The sequence below is a fragment of the Piliocolobus tephrosceles genome, chromosome 3 (genome assembly GCF_002776525.5).
Source record: "Piliocolobus tephrosceles isolate RC106 chromosome 3, ASM277652v3, whole genome shotgun sequence".
Classification (NCBI taxonomy): Eukaryota; Metazoa; Chordata; class Mammalia; order Primates; family Cercopithecidae; genus Piliocolobus; species Piliocolobus tephrosceles.
The window spans coordinates 126748329-126773827 of NC_045436.1; the positions used below are offsets into that span (position 1 = coordinate 126748329).

General features: G+C 34.9%; 1 protein-coding gene across 7 annotated transcripts in view; it reads right to left on the reverse strand.

Moving 5' to 3' along the window:
- The window catches only part of ADGRL3 (adhesion G protein-coupled receptor L3), a 902055-nt gene that overhangs the window by 482319 nt on the left and 394237 nt on the right, over positions 1 to 25499 (reverse strand). For all 7 annotated transcript variants that reach the window (XM_031935344.1, XM_031935342.1, XM_031935341.1 and 4 more), the window contains one exon: positions 15414 to 15627. In XM_031935344.1, the coding sequence (XP_031791204.1) occupies positions 15414 to 15627 (214 nt within the window). The remainder of the gene's footprint in view (positions 1 to 15413; positions 15628 to 25499) is intronic.

The window sequence follows — 25499 nt, forward strand, 5'->3', positions numbered from 1 at the left end:
TGCATAATAATACTGAATTGCCTTTGAAGTAAGGGATGGATAGTTTTGATTGTTTCCTCAGCATCCGTTTCTCAAGCTTTCTGTCAAGAACATACAGATTGACCTTTGGTGAGCTTTCTTCACTCATTTTTCAGTATGTGCTTCACATAGGATTGGAACCAATCTTAGCTCCAAGGGTGGACACTGATTGCCTTAAGGCAGGGCTTCTCAATATTCGTAATACAGAAATTTGGAACTTGCTATTTTTTGTTGTTGGAGGCTGTTCTGTGCATTATAGGATATTTCGCAGCATGTATGGCCTCTTCACAGTACAAATCATTAACATCTTTCCAGTTGTGACAACCAAAAATGTCTCCATGCATTGCCAAGCATTCCATGGAGGCAAAATTACCCCCAGATGAAAGTAACTGGTTTAAGGCAATCTATGCTTCCCATCCTCTCACCAAGTAATTACTTTAGGGATATGATGTCAAGCTGATCCAATAAGGATAAGTGGGTTTTTTCTGGAAATGTAGGGATAAAGAGGCTTTTCATTGGACTTACTGAGTCTTGAAACTGCTTTAGCTTTGATGGGGAGACCCTAGGGTTACTGAGGGTTATTACACATTGGAATTCTAAGGAAGCAACCAAACCAGGGTTGGCAGATATAAGACAGGGAGGTCATTTTAGCATGGATCAAGCAACTCAAAGGCCAAGTTCATTATTCAGTTACCTGAACCAATATATTTCCATTTATTTATTAATCATTTACTTATTTTACTACTTATTATTTACTGTTTATCTTAAATTAGTTAGATTTTATCCCACTTAAAAGTGAAATTTCCTTAACACATTTGTGATCTAATAACGTATATTCACAATCATGCAGAAGGCAGAATACTAGAAAACTTGTTTTAGAAAACATTAATCACTTTAAGACACATGGATGATGGAAATACCTAAGTACAGTAGTTTGAAAGACTTTACAATAGTAGTGCCTCCACTTACCTGCTAAAAGAAGATACAAATTTATTTCTATTTATCCATGCACTTCTGAAAATCTTTTCAAAAACAATTATGTTGCCTTCCTTAGCAGAATGGTCACAGCTGAATGCTTACAGAATAGTCCCTACCACCACTGGCATTAAGTATGATAGGGAAAATTAAAATTGAAATATTTATGAGTCTTAGCATGTAAACAGATGCTTTTGTAATATCATCTAGGTTCTGAAAACTGTAGGAAAAATGATAATTTATTTACAATCATGGTTATTTGGACTTCATGAACACAATATCAAATATGTGCAAAAACTTGTTCCCAAAATTATGACCAAAGTTTATTGTTATCTGTGGGAATAGTTTGAATTCATTGTGCAGAACTCATTCAGATTTTAAAATTCTGTTTAATTGATATAAATTGATTGGGGGAAATATTTTGTTGTTTTTACAGTTACTAAAATAAAGATTGTGTTCTATAGGTTTCAAAAACTGGTCAAATGGTAGAATATTAAAGAGTATAGTTCTATGAAACAAAAAGACAAAGCAATGGTGTTCCCTGTGTGACCTGAAAGGAAACAAAGTATCTTTGTTGAAATTGGCCTACTAGATTTTTTACCCATTTGGTAATAGATAAATTGAAAACTTGTAAATCACAACAACTCAAATTCAAAGAGAGATAATTTTAAAGTAAAAAAGTAACAGCATTCTTATACAGAAATGCAAAGGAAGGAGTGGGGTAGGGAATAGATACTATCCATACTATAGAAATGAAGTTTGATGTGCTAGAATCCTTAAAAGACTGAATGCCCCCAAATAAAAACAAACGCCCCCAATTTCTAAAACTTTTCTGATTTTGAAGGTTAAACTGCATATGTTCTAAGAATTTTCCCAGAACCAGAATTCTATAACCAGAAGTCATATAAGAAAAGAATTATGTATCAATGGACAAGTAAAACGTAAAACATTCACAAATGTAAATATACCATTGTTTTTTAGAACGTGATGCCAACGTATTGCTAAAGGCATAATAAAGAGAGATTATTTTTGAGACAGGAATTCTTTAAACCCTTCTATTTTGACTTACATACAGAAATAAACATTATCAAAATCCAGAATGACACCTCTGATTCAGTAACAGAGGACCGTGTAAAAATATTGATCTCTAGCCACAATAATAACCCTCTTGACACTCCGGTGCTATCCTTGCGGAAAAACAGATTTTTCTATGTTTATAATAAGCCTTCAAAGCAAGTATTCTAAATTGCTTCAAAGCAGTGTGTACCAGGACATGTGGCCTGGATGCCAAACCAAAGCCAATTGCGAAGATTTCAAAACACATGCTCTGAATTTACAGATGAGGCATAAGTATCTGAGGAGTGGGGGGGTCTGGGTTCTAAACACCTTCCTAAACCTAACGTAATTTTGGAGCTCCAGGAGACAACTTTTTCTTAAAAAAAATCTGCAGTTGTTGAATATCTCATTTTCAATCCATTTCCTCGTTGGTTTGTTTTTTGTTTGTTTGTTTGTTTTTTGCAACAGAGTCTCACTCTGCTGCCTAGACTGGAGTGCAGTGGAGTGATCTCAGCTCACTGCAACCTCCGCCTCCTGGGTTCAAGCGATTCTCCTGCCTCAGCCTCCCGAATAGCTGGGATTACAGGCGCCCACCACCACACCCAGCTAATTTTTGTATTTTTAGTAGAGAAGGGGTTTCACCATTTTGGCCAGGATGGTCTCAATCTCCTGACCTCGTGATCTGCCCGCCTTGGCCTCCCAAAGTGCTGGGATTACAGGCGTAAGCCACCAGGCCTGGCCCATTTCCTCTTTTAACTAGAAAACTTTCAGTTTAAATCAATTTTTTATCCTGCCAATAAATGGAAGATACACTTTTCTATCAAAAGAACAAATATCAGTCATTTTGCTTTCTAAATAAACTAGTCCAGAAAATTTATTTATAAAATTAAACTTGGAGTAAAAGCTGTTGTGACTCAGAAAACAATACCCCAAAATGAAGGCCGCAGAAGCGAACATTTTTCTCTGACCTTCTGCTCTCCTGTCTCAGTACCATTCATCCCGGAGGCCAGCCATAGAAACCAAAATCCCCTTTCCCCAAGGCGAGCCATAATACCTGAAATCATTACTCTACCTTTCCCTCCTGCTTTCCTTGGAAAAACTGACCATAAAGAGATTATCTAGGCCAGGCGCAGTGGCTCATGCCTGTAATCCCAGCACTTTGGGAGGCTTAAGCGAGTGGATCACTTGAAGTCAGGAGTTCAAGACCAGCTTGGCCAACAGGGCGAAACTGCGTCTCTACTAAAAATGCAAAACTTAGCCAGGCGTGGTGGCAGGCACCTATAATCCCAGCTACTCAGGAGGCTGAGGCAGGAGAATCACTTGAAACCGGGAGGCGGAGTGAGCCCAGATCAAGTCATTGCACTCCAGCCTGGGCTGCAGAATGCGATTTTGTCTCAAAGAACAAAAAGGAATTATCTGATCTATCTTGTTTGACTGTAGGTGATAAAACTCCCATTCCAGAGAGGGTCCTGTCCCATACCCAGAAGGAATGAATTATCTGAGAGGTCAAGAAGAATTTAGACAGATGAGGCTTGCTGGGTTTCCCCACTCACTCGGTCTATTAGCATTAGGCCATACCATTTTGTGTAATCATATTTCTACATGGCTGTCCATACTGTGTTGAGCCTAAGCATAAAAATGAACAATTTATCCTGTATCTTTGGGTCTTCATTGTGAAGACTTCTGTGTATACATTCCTAAAATTTATATGTACTTCATCCAATTAGTGTGCCTTTAGTGAGTTGATTTCTTCAGTGAACCTTCAAGGAGCAAAAGGTAAGTTTTCCCTTGGCCCCTACAAGGCATAGGGTCATATCCTTGTATTAATCTCTTTACCAGTTGGAGTGTCAGCTCTGTCATCAGTAAAATAAAATAATTATGTCTGCTCTATCATCCTGACAAAATCAAAACAAAATTTTAAACAAAAAAATGAAAAAAAAGAGTCATTTACTCCTTAATAAACGAAAAAAGTAAGCTTTCTGAAATCTTAAACCATTAGATAACATTTTTTCATGAAATTAATTTGCCTCTTACAAATATATGTCATATATACCCTATATACTTACATCAGAAGTTATGATCTCACTCGTATGTGTGTAAATTTGTTTGTGTGTTCACATGGATGCCAACACCACTGGCATACTACTTTCAATGGTGCCACTCTAAGGATATTTAAGTTCATTCTGTAACCACCAAAACACATGTTCTTCAATTATTTCTGACAAAAAAAATTGCAGTACAACAGATTAAAGGAATGTAGGGGATGAGATTTATGTTGTAACTTTTTTGTTATTTGCTGCTGATATTATTTTATAATGAATTACAACTATGAAGTATGAATAGATATGTATCTGATAGCATCTCATGAGAATTATTTTCCTTCATGTTCACTCATGTGTAACATTTTACATGTTATGTACTTCACAAATTACATTAAGATTCACTTTTCTGTTAGTTTGCAGGAGGTTCATGTTGCCCTCCAGTATCCATGTGGGCTTATGCTGCTAATATTATTTATGCTTTTCCAATTCTATGACTTTCCATAAAAAATTACAATACACGTTTGTTGTTATAGTTGCACATTTTTTAAAAATGTCACAGCAGGGAAATGCTAACTTACTATAAACCATTTGAAGGGTTCTATGTTTGCTTTAGAAATGAACTTAGAAAGTAATTCAGGATCTTATCTCCGCATGCATGATCTACTTCAATTACCTAGAAAAGTGAAAAACCTGTACTGTGAAAAATATTGCAGAGACTAATTTGTGAGAGAGCAGTATGTTTTGTGTCCCTAATTTCTAAAATACATACAGATAAATAATTTCCACTGTCCAGAAGGTTTTAACTGATGAAACTGGCTATAGGTATTTTTATACCAAATTATAATAAAAAGACAGATATTTGTGGCTTGAAGAGAGAAAGAAGATAAAAATGAGTGTCTAAGTAGTTAGAAATATGTAGCTATAACATATATGAGAAATACATATGAAATATATATCACCTATAACAGAAAACCTGAAGGCTATACCATATATCCAGGCTTTAGTGGACTTCATGTGTATAGTTATAAAATTAAAAAAAAAAAAAAAAAGACCATTACCATGAAACAAATAAAAAAGTCAATGTTACTAAATCAGGGGATCATATTATAATATTATCTTTTAAAAAATGTTTGCATTGGTAAAGAACTGTCATAAATATTTCATATAATATTGATGCACTAAATTTTCTAAGTAAATTAAAATCTCCAGGAGAACATTAATATGTAATAGTAAAATATACAGAGTTGTTCAGATGATCATTGGTGAAGGTTTGGGATCAAAGTGGCTCTAAATAATTCAACAACATCAATAATCTTAAGTGAAAAGGGTCCCTTTAGTTCAATTATCATCTACTCACCATTTAACCCATAGACAGCTAGTCTCCTCCTTTTGTAACAACTATCTCTCCTTCTTGTCTTTTTATTACTTTTGAAGTATATTTTCTTCTTTTTATATTACAGCATTCCTGTAGACTTATATTCTTTGCCAAGCATTACTTCCTCAATACACGAACGAGTCCAAGAAACAGCTCCAAATGTTTATTTTCAAAGATTGATAGTACTAATAGTTACGGGCACTAACATTTTTGGAAAGATCTCAAGTCTTTTTGAGCCAGAACATAAACACATATATATTTATATATTGAAATTAGCCCTTATGCATGAAAAAATAAACATACTTCACTTTTACTATTTGGAAATCCTAATTACAAATAGATATGATTTATATATATTTTTTCTACACAAGTGATAAAGCAAACATCTAACTTTACAGAAGCCATTATCAATTAATGCATTTTTTCATATTAACAAATACTGCGATAACAGTTATTTCCCAACAGTTTTTTGAGACAGGGTATTCCTCTGTCACCCAGGCTGGAGTGCAGTGAGGCAATCACAGGTTCCTGCAGCCTTGAACTTTCAGACTCAAGCAATCCTCCCACCTTACCCTCTAAAGTAGCTGTGGCCACAGGAGAATGGCACCATATCCAGCTACTTATTTAATTTAATTTTTGGTAGAGACAAGGTCTCACCATGTTGCCCAGGCTGGGGTTGAACTTCTGGGCTTGAGCAATTCTCCTGCCTGGAGAATAATAAACAAACAATGAGGCAATATAAAGCTTATGATTGGTAGACAGATACAGTATTCAAGGAGGCAAATTTCATAATACGTTTTCAGCATAAGTTGAGCTCTGGCAGAGAATGAAAAATAAAATCAGAGTGCTACACAATAATAAATTTAACTATATAATAAACCAAAGTTACTAGTGTGGCACAAGCAAAAATTCACTTTCATTTTTATAACTTATTAGCAAAAGGTTTGATTGTGAGGATTGCTCCGTCCAAAGTCTCAGTATGTAAAATTTATACAGCACTCAGTTAGTTATATTCCCTAAGTCCGATTACAAAAGGCTAGCATGATATGTTTTCTCATTTACAAGTATTTAAAAGTAGCTAAGGGGCAGAGCAAGATGTCAGGATGGAAGCATACAGCATTTGTCCCCTTCTGCTGGAACAGCACATTTTAACAACTGTCTGCACACAGAAAAGCTCCATGACAAGAACCAAAAATCAGGTGAGCAACCAAAGTACCTGGTTTTAGTTTCATTTTGCAAAAAGAGGGCACTGAGGGGAGCAGGAGAAGCAGTCTTGAATCGCCATTGACACCCCTCCCCAGTCCCCTGCAGTGGTCATGAGGTACACAGAGTATCTGTGCACTTTGGGGAGGGAGACAGAGTGACTGAGAAACTTTACATTGAACTCAGTGCTGCCCCGTCACAGCAGAGAATTAAACCATGCTGGGCTCAGCCAGCACCCACACAAGGAGGAAGCATTTGGACCAGCCCTAGACAGAGGGGAATCGCCCATCCCATGGGCTGGAACTTGGGTTTCATGGCAAGCCTCACCACTGTGGGCCAAAGTGCTCTGGGGTCCTAGGTAAACTTGAAAGGAAATTTAGGACACAAGGACTGCAATTCCTAGTGCTAGGGTGGGCTTAGAGCCAGTGAACTTGGGTGGCATGTGACTAAGGAAGACACCACCTGGCACAGCTCAAGGAGTGCTTGTGCCATCGCTCCTCCAACCCCAGGCAGTGCAGCTTGTAGCAACAAAAGTGACTCCTTCCTTCTGCTAAAGGAGAGAAGAGTGAAAAATAAAGAGGACTTGTCTTGCATCTTGGATACCAGCTCAGCCATAGTAGGATAAGGCACCGGGCAGAATTATGAGGTCCCCATTCCAGGCCATAGCTCCTGGATGACATTTCTCAACACGTCCTGGGTCAAACACTTCACTGCCTTGAAGTGAAGAGCCCAGTCCTAGGAGGACTTATTACCTGCTGACTAAAGAATGCTTGGGCCCTGAAAAACCACTGATACTCAGGTGGTGTGCAGTGGGCCTTGGGCTCTGAGATGTGCTGGCTTCAGAAATGATCCATCACATTCCCAGCTGTGGTGGCTATGGTGAAATGCTTCTTCTTTTTAAGAAAAGCAGAGGGAAAAATAAAGGGGATTTTGTCTTGCACCCTAGCTTATCAGCTCAGTCACAGTGGGGTAGGGCAGCAATCAGGCCCTTAGAGTCCTTGAGTCCAGGCCTAGACTCTTAGACAGCATTTCTGGACCTGCTCTGGGCCAGATGGGAATACACTTCCCTGAAGGGTGAGTCCAGGCCTGGCAAAATTCACCACAAGCTGAGGAAGATGCCTTGGGCTTTAAGTGAACATTGGTGATAGGCTGGAGAACCCCCGTGGACTAGTAGTGATGGGAGCCACAAGAGAGGATCTTCAGCCATAGTAAGAGGAGGGAAGAGTGGGAAGGACTTTGTATTGTGGTTTGAGTTCCAGCTTAGCTGCAGAAGAATAGAACATCAGGCAAATTGCTAAGGTTTTTGGCTCCAGTACTTGGCTCCCAGACAGTATCTCTGGACACTCCCAGGGCCTGAGGAACTCACTACACTGAAGGGAAAGGCCTTGAACAAGTCCCAGTATCATGCTGGCTTCAGGTCTGACCCAGCACAGTCCCAGTGACGGTGGTCACAGGGGTATGTGCATCATTACACACCCTGTTCCAGATGGCTCATCTCATAGAGTGACACTCAATATGTTTGAGGGTAAGGGAAAAAAAAAAAAAAACAAGTCTCTGCCTGGTAAGTGAGATAATTCTTTCAGGTCTTATCCAAGACCACCAAGGCATTACCTCTATGAGTCTGCAAAAACCACAACATTATTGAGCTTGGGGCCCAAGTCCCTTCAAACACCCAGAAGGCCTTCCCAAGAAGGACAGGCACAAACAAGCCCAGACTGTAAAGACTACAATAAATATCTACCTCTTTAATCCCAAACACTGAAGAACACCTATAAGTATTAACAACATCCAGGCAAACAGGACCTCATCAAATGAACTAAATAAGGCACCAGGGACCAGTCCTGGAGAAACAGAGATATATGACTTTTCAGAAAGAGAATTCAAAATGGCCATTTTGAGGAAACACAAAGAAATTCAAGAATAGCGAAGAGAAGGAATTCTGAGTTATATCAGATAAATTTAATAAGCAAATTGAAATACTTAAAAGGAATCAGGCAGAAATGCTACACTTGAAAATGCAATTGGCATGCTGAAGAATACTTCAAAGTCTGTTAACAGCAGAATTGATCAAACAGAAGAAAGAATTAGTGAAATAGAAGGCAGGCTATTTGAAAATACACAATCAGAGGAGACAAAAGAAAAAAGAATAAAAAACAATAAGCATGCCTACGGGATCTAGAAAATAGCTTCAAAAGAACACATCTAAGAGATATTGTCTTTAAAGAGGAGGTAGAGAAAGAGACAGAGGCAAGGGGGATTCATAGGGATAATATCAGAGGACTTTCCAAACCTAGACAAAGATATCAACATTCAAACACAAGAAGGTATAGAACAGCAGGCAGACATAACTCAAAGAAGACTACTCTGAGACTTTTAATAATCAAACTTCCAAAGGTCAAGGATAAAGAAGGGATCCTAAAAGCAGCCAGAGAGGAAAAACCAAACCAAACCAAAACAAAAAAACCCAAATGACACAAAGCTCCAATACATCCGGCAGAAGTTTTCAGTGGGAACCTTATAGGCCAGGAGAGAGTGGCATGACATATTTAAAGTGCTGAAAGAAAAAAAAACTTTTACCCTAGGATAGTACATCCAGTGAAAATATCCTTTAAGCATGAAGGAGAAATAAAGGCCTTCCCAGGCGAACAAAAGCTGAGTGATTTCATCAAAACCAGACAGGTAATGCTAAAGGGAGTTCTTCAATCAGAAAGAAAAAACATGTTAATGAGCAATAAGAAATCACCTGAAGGAAAAAACAAAACAAAACAAAACAAAACAAAAGAAACAAACAAACAAAAACCTCACTGGTAACAGTAAGCCCACAGAAAAACACAGATTAGTATAGCACTGTAATTATAATGTATAAGCTTCTTTTGCCTTAAGTAGAAGGACAAAATGATGAACCAATCAAAAGTAATAACTAGAGCAACTTTTCAAGACATAAACAGTACAATAAGACACAAAAAGAAACAACAAAATATTAAAAAGTGGGAGGATGAAGTTAAAGTATAGAGTTTTTATTAGTTTCCTTTTTGTGAGTTTGGTTCTTTATGCAATCAGTGTTAAGTTGTCATTAGTTTTAGATAGTGGGTTATGAGATAGTGTTTGTAAGCCTCGTGGTAACCTCATGAAAAACATGTAATGGATACACAGAAAAGAAAAAGCAAGTAATTAAAGCATACAACCAGAGAAAAATCTGGTTTTGACCTTGTAGACTCCTTAAAAGGGATTCCAAATTTCCATGAACCATGCTTTGAGTATGACTGCAATAAAGGGTTAATAGTTCATGTTGGCAAAGGAGACCTAACACAATTCCCTTTAGCTTTCCCCATAAGCTAGAATGAAATATTTGAATCATTAAATAAAATTTTTAATTGTGAACAATGCATATGGTAACATACAATTTCTTTCAAAATTAAATGAATAGCAAGAAATATTGAAAGTAATTTAGCAGTCATTATCAAAATGTACTTCCAGAATTGAAAGAAGCTAAATATTAGAGAAGAAGAAATAAATAAATGCCTTTCATACAGGAAATTTCCTGTTTCTCCATATTCTTTACATTTGGGCCTTGGAAAAAGTTACCTTCCTTCTCCCCTTTCTTTTCCTCTATATTTAAAAAGACATTCACACAGACAATAATCCTTAAGTAATGTATTATATATTACAGGTTCTATGTCTTTCTTTCTTCTTATTACATAGAATGTGGATTCAATGGAAAAGTTCTTAACATGAGGAATTGTTTCTGATCCATTATAGTTTATAAGAGATATACGAGACAATATAATGGATCTGTCAAAGAAGTAAAAGAGAATACTTGAATGGAACAACTCATATACATAAATGCAGTTATTGCAGAACACTTACTAGGCTATGCACACTCCATAACTGCCACTGGCATTTCACCTCCTCATACTGTTGAAAAAATTCTTAGCATCACCCCGAATGACTTCAGCAGAACGCAAGATCTTTTGTAAGCTATAAAATTATCTTCAGTGCTATTGATATAAACTTAAAACTAACTTTTCAGAAAGATGGGAAACAATTATTTCTCTTTTTTTTTTTTTTTTTTTTTAAGAAGTTTCATTCTGTCACTCGGGTTAAGTGCAGTGTTGTGATCATAGCTCATTGCAGCCTTAACCTTCTGGGCTTAAGGCATCCTCTCATCTCAGCACCCCCGAGCAGCTGGGACCATAGGTGCATCCCACCAGGTCCAGCTAACTTTTCATTTTTTGTAGAGACGGTACATCCAGGCTGGTCTTGAACTCCTGGAAACAAGCAATACTCCTGCCTCGGCCTTCCAAAGGGCTGTGATTACAGGTGTGAGCCACAGCATCTGGCCTTCTCTCTCTCTCTCTTTTCTGCATGTTCCTAATGTGACTATAATATGTGAAGACCCTGAGTCTAAAACAATACTTAGATCACTCCTTTAAATAGAAAAAAAAAATATGCCTACTTTGTACATTTGACACCTGTACTTGATAGAAAACTCAAAAGAAATAATTTTTAAATGTCTAGATTCATGATGTTTGATTCTAAAAGTATTCAAAATGCAGGCAATATATCTATTTCCATACCTCCAAAAATAACTGCCAATATTTCTTCTATATTGTCCCCACTGAAAAGCCCATTAAATTTAACTTGGTTTTAAATACTCATTTTTTCACTTTAAAATAATACATTGAGGATGAACATATAGACCGAAAGTAGATTGGACATTGCAAAGGATGGGGAAGGGTATTGGGATGAACAGTAATTGGCATGCAGAATCTTACTGTGATGACAAAAAATATTCCAAAACTGATTTATTGCAATGTTTGCAACACTTGCTAAGTTCACTAAAAACATCATTGCACAACTGAAATGAGTGAACTATAGAGTATATACAAATGCTTCAACAGATTTACATTAAAAATAAATCATTACATGAGAGAAGCCAGACAAAAAGTATATAATATATGAAACCTTTTACTAAAATTACAAAGTGGGCAAAACTAATTTAGAATTTTCAAAATTAGGATAGGGAAATCCTTGTAGGAAAGAATATGGCTGGTGCAGAGCACAAGGGAGAGCTTTCTAAGGCAACATTAATTTTCTGCCTTGTCGGTGATAGTTACATGGATGAGCTTGATTTGTGAAAATTCATTGAGGTGTACATGTATGATATATGGAATTTTCTGTAGATATATTATACATCAATAAAAAGTCCACAGTAGAACAGTAATAAACTTGTGAACGGATGATGAGCAAAAGATTACTAGAAAAAAAGCTATGCCCTTGTGTTCTTTACTAGTGTTCTTCCACTTATATAGCTAGTATCACTTAGGTCTCTTCTGGTTCCACTAATGCTGCCATCTTTCAAGAAGCAGCTCTAAGATTTCCTCTTCAGTGAAATGCGCTTTTATATCATTTAGCTGAAAGAGTCTTCCTCCTTTAATCACTTCAATACATATAAATGAGATAAAAAGTAAAATGTTGAGCAAATGATATAGTTGAGTTTTCTCATCTGCCAAAAAATGCATAGTTTTATGGGGAGAAAACACAGCTAACTTATTTATCCATCAAACTCCAAAGTAACTGTCATGGTAAACTGAACGTTGTAAACTTTCAAGTAAAGTGCTGGGTAACAACTGAAATATTTCCATTAATAGTTAAGAATAACATGAAACCTAAGCTGAATGCCAAATGTAAAATTTCTAGTTGTCCAGTTGCTGAACTGTCATTTTCATATTTAGATTTCCAAAGTTATGTGTAATATTTTTTTAAAAACTCTAAAATATATAAAAATAAAACAAAAAGAAATAGAAACCATTCAAATAATAGAGTTAAGAAAGCTTTTAAGTGGCATAACAAAATTAGAGAGCATATTTATTTATTAATTTATATATACAAAGTTGGTTTTAGGTAAAATCAATAGGCAGTCTGCCTTCTAGAAGCCCACAATTTGCTTTAGACAAGGCAGCTGTATGATAATATAGGTTTGTTAATGTTTAGATGAGATTAAAGAAGGATAAAGATGATAATAATTGAGTAAAAGTATAAGTTTCTGAGAAGGACAAATAAATCTGTTGTCATATTTTAACAAGTTATTGGGTAAGATAATGAAACAGAGGTAAAGCATGGACTATTATTGGTGGGTGGTGGACAGAATGGCATGAGAGCACACGTGATTGGAGAACATGAAATCTGGAAAGCAATGAAGAAAGTGGCTTCTCTAGAGCATATATCAGATTACATAGCTCCACTGAAGAAAAATATGGAAATCAAGAGTTACAGCCTTTCAATTCAACTTCCAAATTTTTCACACCTAGCTTTAATTTACACGTCAGTATGCAGTTTAATTTATGCCTTTGTTCAATGTATATTCAAACATCTTCCTCAATGGCATTTCATGTCGCTCCTTGCCTGGGGCATCTGTCTACTGCATCAAGCTGAAGCAAGTTATGGGCTTTTTTAAACAAGATTATACAAGAATACAGTGATAATAATGCTGTTTACACTGAGTAATAATCCTTCATAAGACACGCTTAGAAATGTTTAGACTCTGATACAGTCTCTTTCTAGAAGTTTAAGCAAAAGAAAAGAACTAAGATACCTTTTAAAAAAACATGTCTTCCATTACGATTTCAGTTTAAATGCTTTAATCTATTTAAACTGTTTATACCATTAGTATGATGTCCATATCATAAGTAGCAATTATTAGCACTATTTAACATGCTGTGGTTGGCATAATAGTGTAACTAAGTTCATTATAAAGCAGCTTAAATGACCATGACCATTGCGTCTCTTGGGAGCTTACAAAATAGAACCTGATTTCTTTTCTCAGAGAGTCAAAAACGTTTACTTTGGACAAGTCTAAATGTAGTACATTTAATAGTTAAAAGGCAAGTGAGAAACTTGCTTCCATGGAGAATTAACCACAGTTATTTCAGCTAACTGACAACTCATATTTGTGAAACCACCAGGAGGGCTTACACAAATGATTTACTAACGGTGCTTAAAGTATTTTTACTCTACAGATTTGTCACTTAGTGTACGCATCCCATATAGTTCAGTGGCTCTAAAGGATCCATTATAACTACTTTTTTGAAATAATTATAAGATTAAAGTCTTATTTTTGGAGCCGTTAATAATATCAATGAAAGGATTAAAACAATTTCAGTGAAAATCATACAGAGATGAAAGAGCTAATGCTTCTATTACATTTTAAGTGACAAATGAATCAGAGAAAGGCAGAATTTCCTTCTCAACCCACATTCCAAATGAATTCTACAGAATCTTATGTTTGATTAACTAAAACAAATAAACATAACAATTTAGTCCTAGTGCCCACTGAATAAGTACTCATAGAAAACCACTCCTGAAATGCCATTAAAATACCTACAGACAATGAAATAATTAGAAGTCTTTCAGGCAAAGCATTGATTTAATTAATTAATAATTAGAAGTCTTTCAGGCAAAGTTGGAGATACATATATCAAACATGTAACAATGACGGAGGCACACAAGAACGACAAGATGCAACCAAACTTTTATCAAATGAAATCTCTAATTTTAATATCTTATTTCTTATTAATGCTCACCTTAGCATGAGCCGTCATTTTAGTAATAGAAAAATAAAAGCCCTCAGATTTGCCCAGATTTCATTATCCTTCAAGTACATCTCAGATGCCTTAATCATCAAAAACTTGACATATTATAATTTGTATTAATAGTTTATACAACGGTAATTTATAAAAATAAGATATTGACTATGAATGTATTAATTACACACAAAAATACTTGCCAGAATTTTGAATATGAAGAAGACAAAAGGTGAAAAATAAGGAAGGCTTTCTTAAGTACAAGAGAGAGAAAACTTGAAATCTACTGTTTTTGTCTTTAGACTTCAATTTGTTTAGTTTTATCTAAAATATAGTTTTCCCTATATTTTAAAAAGTCCTTAAATAATAGAAGGAAAATAAATAACTGAATAGCTGTAGGCTTATAGTAAATGAATGACTTTATCCCTGATTTCTGAGAAAGCATGGTAATAGTGAACAAATATCTAAGAGATATATAATATATAGCTAACTTATTAAGAAATTTTAACATAATTTAAGCCTTATATAATATGCATTCCTATTGACCAGTCTTTTTAGAATCAAAAATATTTTTCTTACCCACTGATATTATATATTTATATCTATGTTATGTCAATATGGCCCTATTTAGATTGCTCAAATATTTAAATTTCATATGCTGAATACTAAAAGAATACTTTTAAAATTATTTTCCATGGCCAGCTAATCCTTAATCAATATTCTTACTATATTTTGATTAATGATTATAAAATTACCTATTTATTTTTACTTCTTTTTTTCCCTATATTGTTAGAAAGTTATTGTTAGCAGTAAAATAATTTTTCTGCCATATTTGGAGAAAATCCTATTTCTGCAAATTGTGAAAAATACATTTATTCTCTCATGTAATGAACTCAGTTCTAGAGAACACTATCAAAATAACAGCATGCAATGTCTTGCAGACCATGAAATGTAATAGATAACCCAGTAAATTGTAATACTTTCCAAATGCTGTTTGCAATTAGCATTGTGGTGATATAGGGAATAGTCAGATATGGAAAACTATTTCAAAATATCCTAAAATACATAATACTGTTTATGTTCTTATGTTCAATATGTAACACAGATGCATGTTGAAGATTTATATTATGCACAAAGAAAAGAGTATTAGAAGTATCATACCTTTGAGACATAATCTTATAGGCATCTGGCAGATAACATCGGATATTCTCCATCTGAGCAGGGTCAGAGTCACAAATTTTGTCATCAGTCCTGCCATAGTTCGCACTTTCTATCATGATGACGTCTGTTCCTGGACAACGGAGCTCTATAGGATAGCTCTCACAGGATAGCTCTCTGCGGACCACAGCCATCGGAATTGGGGCACGGCTGAAAGCTGCCAAAAGGAGGAAGAAGAAAAGAGATGCCATTCTTACCACATACAAAGGAAGATTACATGTGTTTGCTTTTCCAGTGTTTGGGGCAAATCAATACCAAGATACAAAGCAGTTAAGATTCATAATTTTAACTAAACTAGAATATTTTTCTATTCAGTAACTTTATAAATATGTTTATTCTATTTTAACAAAAACGGTTCTTAAAATCTTTATCACATTTGTTTTTCTTATAAATGGAAAAAGGTACTGTCGATTTTGTATTAAACTCTTGGCCTGGTGTGTCAGATTAAAACAAGATAGAGATATCATCCAGTTTATACAGTCAGATATTCAGATAAACCTTGCAAGTGTTCCTTTCTTCTTTTTAATAACAAAATCATCATTGAAAAATTGCAATATACTTGTTGACTTTAAATATACTTAATCTATTTCAATTTTACAACATACTTCCATTGTTTGAGGCAATACTTCATGATTTCACTCTAGAACTTATGCATGCTATTTAAGAAAATGGATATTCGTTTGGAGGAGAAGTTATATTTTCCTTTAGCTCCTCCCCACACTCTTTCCCCAAAGTCAACAGGTAACTAGTTACCCATGTGGAGACCTCCAAATTATAATTTTCTTCACAGAAACAGACATGTGTGTGTTCTCCCACTCCTCTTTTCATTTTACTCTGGTAATTTTACTCAGGTAGTATCACACTATACACATTGTTTGATATTTTGTATGTTTTATTTATAAATATAATGATATATGATGGAAATCTTTCCATATCTGGATATTGTTTCCTTCATTTTTAATGGCTACATCTCATAAAAATATAAATTATTTAACTGGTCCTATGTTCATGGACACTTGGAAAGGTCTTGGTGTTTTTGTGTCATAATACTGCAAGGAAGCCTAAACCTATCTGTGCACCTATATATTTGAGAAATATATAGTAATTATATATTTGAGTAATATATTTGAGAAAACCTAATTATCCAAATACATTTTATGGTATATTTCTAAAAAAATGAGATCGATGGATCAAGAGGGCAATACATTTCAAATTTGGCAAATATCAATAGATTTCAAATAAACTTGAAAATGTATACTTTCTACCAACAATACTTTCTTTTTCAAAACTAAATATTATCAATTCCTTTAAGTTTTGTCAATTTGATAAAGAATGGTATAATATCTTTAACTTGTACTACTTTACTTGTACTGTGGAATATATTTTCATATATTTATTGACCTTTTATATTGCTTTTATTCGTGAATGGTTGCTTACATTTATGTAAAGTTTACTGTTATAAAAGTTTTTTTTGTAAAATAAAAATAAACATTTGTCCTTTACATTTATGAGAAATACACTTTTTCTAGATTGATGTTTAATTTTAGATGTTTGCTGGACATCTATATTTAAGTTTTATATAGAAAAATGTCTGCCTTTTCCTGTCAAGTTTAACAGTTTCCCTCTCCAAGATTTTGAACATAATCACTGCATTATTGGGAAAGAGTCAAATGTTAAGTTATAATAACTCAACAAATCTTCTTTTATAAGCATGTAATTAAAATTTTAAATGAAGTGTTTACTAACTGTCAAATAAGTTGATTTCCACATTAAGAACATCAGTTATAGAGAAACATGTGATAGCTTAAATTTGCATTTATAGTTGATTAAATCACTAATGTGCACATGCACAAATGACATGTATTTAAATAAATATATGCTTGTCTTCTTGTGGCTTTTCTACGAAGCATGAAATGTGAAAAGAAGGGAGGAGAGAGGCAGGGAGGTGAAAAATGGAGGGGCAAAGAAAAACATATAACTATAAATATTTTCACTTAAAGTTTAGAGAAAATATTGATTTGGTTTGTGAAATATACCTATAATTTAAAAGTTGAGAGTGATATGGGTTTTCACCTCATTTGTATGATATTTTTTAAAAAGTATGACTGTACCATAGACCCTAGGCAAAACTTCTCAACAGGTTAACAGGTCACTTGACGTTCTTCAAGTTGCACTGCACAGTTAATTCTGTTCTGGTTGGTGTTCAACATTTTATCTCTCTCTCTCTCTCTCGTGTGCACACACATACACACCCACAGAAGAATCTAGCATATCCACAGCATTGACTGAAGAGAGTTAGCACAATTAAAGATTGGTTGTAATGTTATTTTTAAAGTTTATTGTTGTGTCAACACTTGGCAAGGTACTCTCACAATAGACACTAAATTTCTGATACGTGCATTTCTATTGTCCCTAAATTAAAATTCATTGTCACTCAGAAATTGGATGCTTATTTAAATCTGAAGTCCTTTTCAATACTGAGATTCTATTTTCATGGATATAGACATTTTCAATAGTGTATTTAAAGTCTTATATAATAGAATCATTGAATTAAAAAAAGGACTTTGGTAAATTTAAATGGAATCATAGAGGTGTTTTTGTTTTTGTTTTCACAAAAATCCTTAATATCAGAATTCCCAGAATGTTTTAGAGTAAATTTTTACACATTTATTAAGAGACAAATTGTTTCTTAACTTTTATAACCATTTTATAAAAAATCACATTGAAACTGCTTCCAAACATTGAATTCATCTAGCTATAGTATGTTGACTAAACTAGTCAATTAACTTGTTTTTTTTTTTTAAAAAAACAAACAAAAAAAGGTTAATGTAACAATAAAACAACAAATTAGCAAAAAGCATTTGTTTCACTAAGTGGAGAATTTGGTTTATAAACTCATGCGTCAGTTTTGTCAAAACAATGACATAGCTTTAATCTGGATCTTCACTGGTAAAAATATGATTTAGTACCAGACACTAGACAGTTACAAAGTCAATTAAAATGTAGAGGCCCGAATTTTCCATGTATCTTTTGGACTTGTAAGAATGATTCAACAGTTATGGATATGGCAATTTTTATAGAGAACCAGAGTTTATTTGTGTATGCTTTCTTCCACTGAATGTATAATTGCATTTATATCATCAGTAACCCAGTGACAAATTGCACTCCATAAACGATGCGTGCTTTGTTTAAGGGAATTTGTTAATGGGAATGTATTGCTGGAAACTACTCTATAAGATTATCTAATTAGCTATTTAAATTACTTTTAATTATTTTACTGTTTTAATAACAACCAAACTCCAAAGGAAAAAAAAAATGATTTTTGTTAAGAAAAGGTTTCTGCCATTCAGTTATCATGCTACTAATGGAAAGACGTGGTTAGAAGACGAAAACACTAAAACATGGAAAACGCCAACAATTCAAATGCAGAGTAATCAGTCAAATAGTCTACTGCATGTTGTGCCAGGTTAACATTGCATTGGGCATTGTGGACTGGCTCATAACGTAATAATTTGGAGCAAAGAAGGCATATATATACCTTCTTATGCTCCTTCCCATTTTTATTCCATGAGGCAATCTGTTATATCAAAGATTACAGTGTCATCTATTAGGTGTGTGATAAATATCTGCTGAATAAATTGGAAAAGGTTTAGATGTGAAATCTGGAAACCCTCCTCTAGGATGCCACACTTCGGAACTACTCACCGACCACAGGACTGACTAAAGGGACATGAACTAATTAAACTTCTCTGATAAAGATGCCAGAACCTCAGAAAGTTTCAAATTTCATATCAAACATACAGCTAGTGAAAAGTTCTTTGGATCATGTATTAACTGTGAGGAAAGTACATAAAAAATAAATATCAAATAATAAAAGAAATAGCTCCCTATTCTTGCTCACTTGTTTTCCACAGACATTAATCTGATTTTTTACTTCTTTTCTGCGATTTTAGCTACTTCATTACTGAAACCTCTTGTTGTTCTGTTTCCTCCTCCTTGGGCTCTCTCCCTTACTGATAAACCTATCTGCTGCTTTTTGACTCAATATGCTATAAGTCCTTGATGAACTTGTGTGTGATAACTAAAGATACCAGACTAAGAATGGGAAGTCAGGAGGCTAGAAGTAGGCAACCAATCAAGAGTCAGGTGATTCCTCTTGGTCTCCAAGGACTGGGGTCAGAGACTTGCCAAGGTAATCCTAGGTTATAAACAGGGGGCTTTCAAAGAAGGGAATATTACTTCAGACATGCAATTATGGTACAAAACATATCAATAAGTAAAAGACTAAACACAGTCTAAGAGGCAAGTAGCCAATTAATTGGTTGAGGTTATAACAAACGTAATTAATTCAGTTGAAATACATTAAATTTAAGGTGTTAGGATACCTGCAAATGGTTAATAATCAGTTGGATGCATGAGTCTAGAATTCAGGAGTAGAATATAGGCTAAAACCATGTTAATATATAAAGTAGCTAAGTGAGTGTCTATAGAGTAAGAGAAAAGGGATGAACAAAGAAGTTGAAATATCAGTGGTCACTGACGACTTGAAGAAGGTGCTCCTTAGTCATGGGAGAAATATAGAGAAGGGCATTTCATATATGTTCAAGGAAGATTTTGACTGTATGGACTAAATCACCTGCCACTGCACTGGGGGAAGGGAATGTAAATAATACATGATAGATAAATCAAGCATTTTTCTGTCTCTCCGTGGGCCAAGTGTTCAATGTCCTAGTCAAATCTGTTTTTTTCTGTTTTTTTTTTTTTTTTTTTTTTTTTTCATGCATTGCTCTACACTGAGTGATCCACTCAAAAATGAGGGTTACACATTAATGGTAGACTGGATACAGAAAATATGGTACATATACACCACGGAACACTATGCAATCATAAAAAGGAATGAGATCATGCCCTTTGCAAGTACATGAATGGAGCTCGAAGGCATGATCCTCAGCAAACTAACGCAGGAACAGAAAACCAAACACCACATGTTTTCACTTATAAGTAGGAGCTTAACAATGAGAACACATGGGGACAGGGAGGGGAACAACACATACTGGGGCCTGGGGGCAGGGGCGGGGGGAAGGAGAGCACCAGGATAAATAGCTAAAGCATGCACGACTTAATACCTAGGTAATGGGTTGATAGGTGCAGCAAACCACCATGGCACCATTCACCTATGTAACAAACCTGCATGTCCTGCACATGTATCCCAGAACTTAAAATAAAATTAAATTAAATTAAATTAAAAAAAAAATAGCCGAGTGAGGTGGCGGGCGCCTATAGTCCCAGCTACTCGGGAGGCTGAGGCAGGAGAATGGCGTAAACCCGGGAGGCAGAGCTTGCAGTGAGCTGAGATCCGGCCACTGCATTCCAGCCTGGGGGACAGAGCGAGACTCCATCTCAAAAAAAAAAAAAAAAAAATTAAAAGAAAAAAGAATAAGGGCTACGGCCTAATCTCCATATAGCAGAGATGAAAATCTTCAGACTGCCCTATTTGTCTGCTACAATTATAAAAGCATCAGCAAAATGGCTTATATTTTTATTTATTTTCCATTTCCTTCCCTTCATATTTCGTTTACTGCAAATTTTTTTTTTTATTAAAAACAAGACAAGAAATATATCAAATAATTTTTTACAAAAGAATCAAGAAATGCAAATTAGAAGACTTTTGTAGTGATAAAGATAAGCAAAGATGGTTGTTTTAAATGGGTAATGACAAAGAATGTATTTGATCAACATTTAGGAACAAAGAATTATATGATTTGATGACAGACTGAACATGAAAGGTAAGGGAGAGAGTGACAAAAATGGCTATCAGGTTTCTGACATAAGGAAATGGTTAGATTTTAGTGTCATGAACAAAATTTGGTAGGAAGTTAAATATACAAGTCTATGAATCGGAAGAGTGATTTTCATCAATCTGACAGTTAAAAGGTAGTGCTTAAAAATCACAGCAGTAGATAAGCTAACCTAGGGACGGAGTGCAGATATTTCAAGAGGTCAAAGTGAGTCAGGATAGGTAATCAAGGAAGTGACCATGTCCTGGAGAGCAGCAACTGTGGCCCTTTAAGAGCAATCCTTTCAGTACTCACATTGCAGTCAAGCTCATTCAAGAAGAGCTATCTCTAGGAGGGAATTGTCCCATGGAGGACATGCACATTTTGATTTTACCCGTCCTCAAAGTTACTCTTTGCTGATTATAATAATGAAAAACACACCCCTGGATGGAGATTTAAGATGCTAATGAGACATGTGATGTATGAACAAGCATGTACAGCTACCGTGCATGTGCACCCAGAGGACCACTCAGAACATGCTTACTAGTAACACCTCTTCCCACCCTCTCATGAATAATCATGTAAGATGACTCCCATAAAGGGAGTTTTCCCAGTAACACTGGCTGTCTCATCCTTATGAGCGGCCCTCTTTGAATCATCTCTCGGTGTACTGTGTATTCTGCACCTAACTTTCAAAATATTATTTCTTCTTTGCCATAAATTGCTCCATGCTGCATCTCCATTGCTGTGTGTCTCTTATTAAAATTCTTTAAACTAAGAAGACAAGAACCAAACTTTCACAACAGCCATCAATACATGTGGCAGTTTTAAAATGTGTCCACAGTTCTTTGATACTCTTCCAGTATTCTTGCCTTTCCTTTAGAATGTAGATGTACTGAGTGAATCGCTTCTAAAGGACTTAGTGTGGTATAAATGAGTATATGATTTCAGAGAGTAGTTCATTAAAAACACACTGCCACTTCAGTATTCCTTGGGTCCCTTGTTTTGTGCAAAGCCAACTATCATATCTTGAGAGCACTCAAGCAGTCCTATGGAGAGGTCCACGGAGCAAAGAACTGAGGCCCCCAGGATAAACTTGGGAGGCACATGAGAGAGGCACCTTGGAGGCTGATCTTCCATCCACCAGAAAGCCTTCCTTCAGGCAAATGCAACCCCACGAGACACCCGGGCTATACCCAATTAGTTAAACTACTCCTGGACTCCTAACATACAGAAACTGTGGAAGATAATAAATGTTTATTGCCACAGAGTTTTTCGCTATACAATACAGTCCAGAACCAAGCCTGAAGGAATGTTTAAAGAACTGACACTGAAACAGATAGATATTGAAAAATTACCAAATCAATGAAAGAAAAAATATTATGAATGATCATACAAATAGTCTAGTATTACCATCCGTTTGCTTAAACAGCATTTAGGCTATTAGTATTTTTATGGAAACAGTGCTGAATTACTAATAGGTGCTAAAAACGATTTTTCCCCCTGTATCTCACTGATCATAAGAAAAAAAAAAAGAGCTCTTTTGAAAATTAAAAAATAAAAATGAAACATTTGATTCCTCTGAGGAAGAAGTTAATTAAACTATCTGTAAGTCAAGGCTAATGATTCTAAAAGAGTTTCTTAATTATAGATACGAACACTTACATATCTAAAAGTGGACATGATTCTACCTATTGGCATGACTTTGAAAAACATATCATTACTTAAATGCTGCCAAAAAGTAAATACTATCAATTTTAAGTTTCAGCTGAGCCTTTGACATAATTTTCTTAAATACATGTATTTTCTCTGTGTCATTTTACATGCCAACACATTTATCTAAGTTTTAAGAAATGTGCTCTGAAAAATCTAATCCAAAACACTTGGCAGCAAAAACAACACTGGTAACCAAAAGAAATAACCCATCATCTACTCTCCTTAAAAGTACATATGCTATCAGTAAGCTTCTAATACACTGAATTCTAACAATTCTATTTCAAAAAAGAATACATATAATTTAAATGGCATTTTAGCATTTAACTGAGTGTAACAAAGTGACAATTAAAACTGACACCCTGAAAGAATAACCGAAGACAATTATGTTCTGAGGTCAAAAGAAAAGCATAAAATTCAGATGTTTTAATATAAAGTTTCTGAACTTATAGAAAAAAAGTTCTAATGAGTGTTACATCATAAAACAATTAAGCAGCTATTCTTTTGACTTGTGGAGCTTCATCATGAACCTCATCCTTTTTGAGGGCACTTACACAAAGCTGTGACCTTCAAATGAAATTGTCTATGTGAAGACTGCCTAAAAAAGCAGCAAGTGTTTGAATACATGCATTCCATATCTACTTACTATAGCATTTCAACATTTAATAAAAATCACTTTCCACATTGTCTTCCAATCATGAGGAATAACATTTCTAAAACTTTATCAAATTTCACATATCACAATTTTCCCAATCTTCTAAATGTCAAAAATTCCAAACCAGTTGTTCAACATGTTCTTAAGAGTAAGAACTATAATTTCAGGATAAACAAGGATCCACTGAAAAGAATTATTTAGTTCAAAAGAAATTTCTTAAAATATTCCAATTTAATTCTAAATGCATATTGATCCCTTACAACATGGATGCTGGGAGTTATTACACATAAGACATGGGTGTCATCTAAAGTCTCTCTTCACATTAGGTATCATCTCAGGCCTAGGAGTGGTCTTATATGGGATGGAGTTCCAAGAGTCTAGCGGAAGCTCTAGAGTTAACACGTGAAATAAAGGAAATGATAAAACTTCACGTATGTGTAGCAAGCTCCCAAAGGTAAGGGATGTTACTCATGATTAACAAGACCAGAAGGGGGAAAGTTCAGAGCAGGAGAGAAGAGATAGGTTAATGACCCAGAGCATGGATACTATGAATCTTTCTGTCTCCATGGGACTCTAGAAGGTTGTAGCTGGAGAAAGAATGAATACATGTCTAGGCAAAGCTTAAAGCATTATAAAGCAGAATGATGTAGAACAGATAAAAAGTAAGAATTTCAGAGAAATCAAATAAACATGTGTTAGTGTGCTTAAAAAAGATTTCTTGAAGGAAGAAGATTTGAGTTGGCCGTTAAAGGTGAAACAATATGTGTGGATATCGGAGAGGGGATAGTAAAATACTTCAGGCAAAAAATGTGAGCAAAGAAAGGTGTATTTATAAAGGAAGTAGGAACAGAACTGAACAGTGGTAAAATCAAAGAAAGCCTTAAAGTTAGACCCAGAATACAGTTCAAATTAGTTAAAGTGATAGAACATTATGATATAATACAATGACATAATAAAAAGATTTATCAAATTAATCTTAAAAATTATTAGACAATAGATTATTCAAACAGATTAGGGTTGTAGGAAAGAGAGTGTGGGTATTAATGAGGAAGATACTGGAATGAGTTATTCAGGGCAATATGACAATGATAATCGGTAACATTTATCAAGTGTTTTTCATGCACTGGTGCTTCAAAAGTATCACTTTATTTCAAATTCCCAATGATAACAGTTTAGAAAAATTATCACCCCGATTTACCAAATTGTGGCTTAGGCAAAGATAGGAAGAATAGAAGGCATGAACTAGAAAATCATAGAGACAAGATGCAATAACTCTCCTCGGGTGTCACACATAGAGAAAAGAGGAAAGGGAACTTCTTTTAGGAAATATGTAAGGTGGTACAAGAATATCGCACTAATAATCAGTGGTATAATCTTTATGGATTCCCATTTCATTAGTGAAGTAAAATCTAATTCCTGAATATGAAATGTAAGTTAAACATTCTATTCCATTTATTGTGCCTGGCAGGAACTTTTTTTCTTAAAAGCCAAAATTGACAAATGGGATCTAATTAAACTAAAGAGCTTCTGCACAGCAAAAGAAACTACTATCAGAGTGAACAGGCAACCTACAGAATGGAAGAAAATTTTTGCAATCTACTCATCTGACAAAGGGCTAATATCCAGAATCTACAAAGAACTCAAACAAATATACAAGAAAAAAGCAAACAACCCCATCAAAAAGTGGGCAAAGGATATGAACAGACATTTCTCAAAAGAAGACATTCATACAGCCAACAGACACATGAAAAAATGCTCATCATCACTCGCCATCAGAGAAATGCAAATCAAAACCACAATGAGATACCATCTCACACCAGTTAGAATGGCAATCATTAAAAAAATCAGGAAACAACAGGTGTTGGAGAGGATGTGGAGAAATAG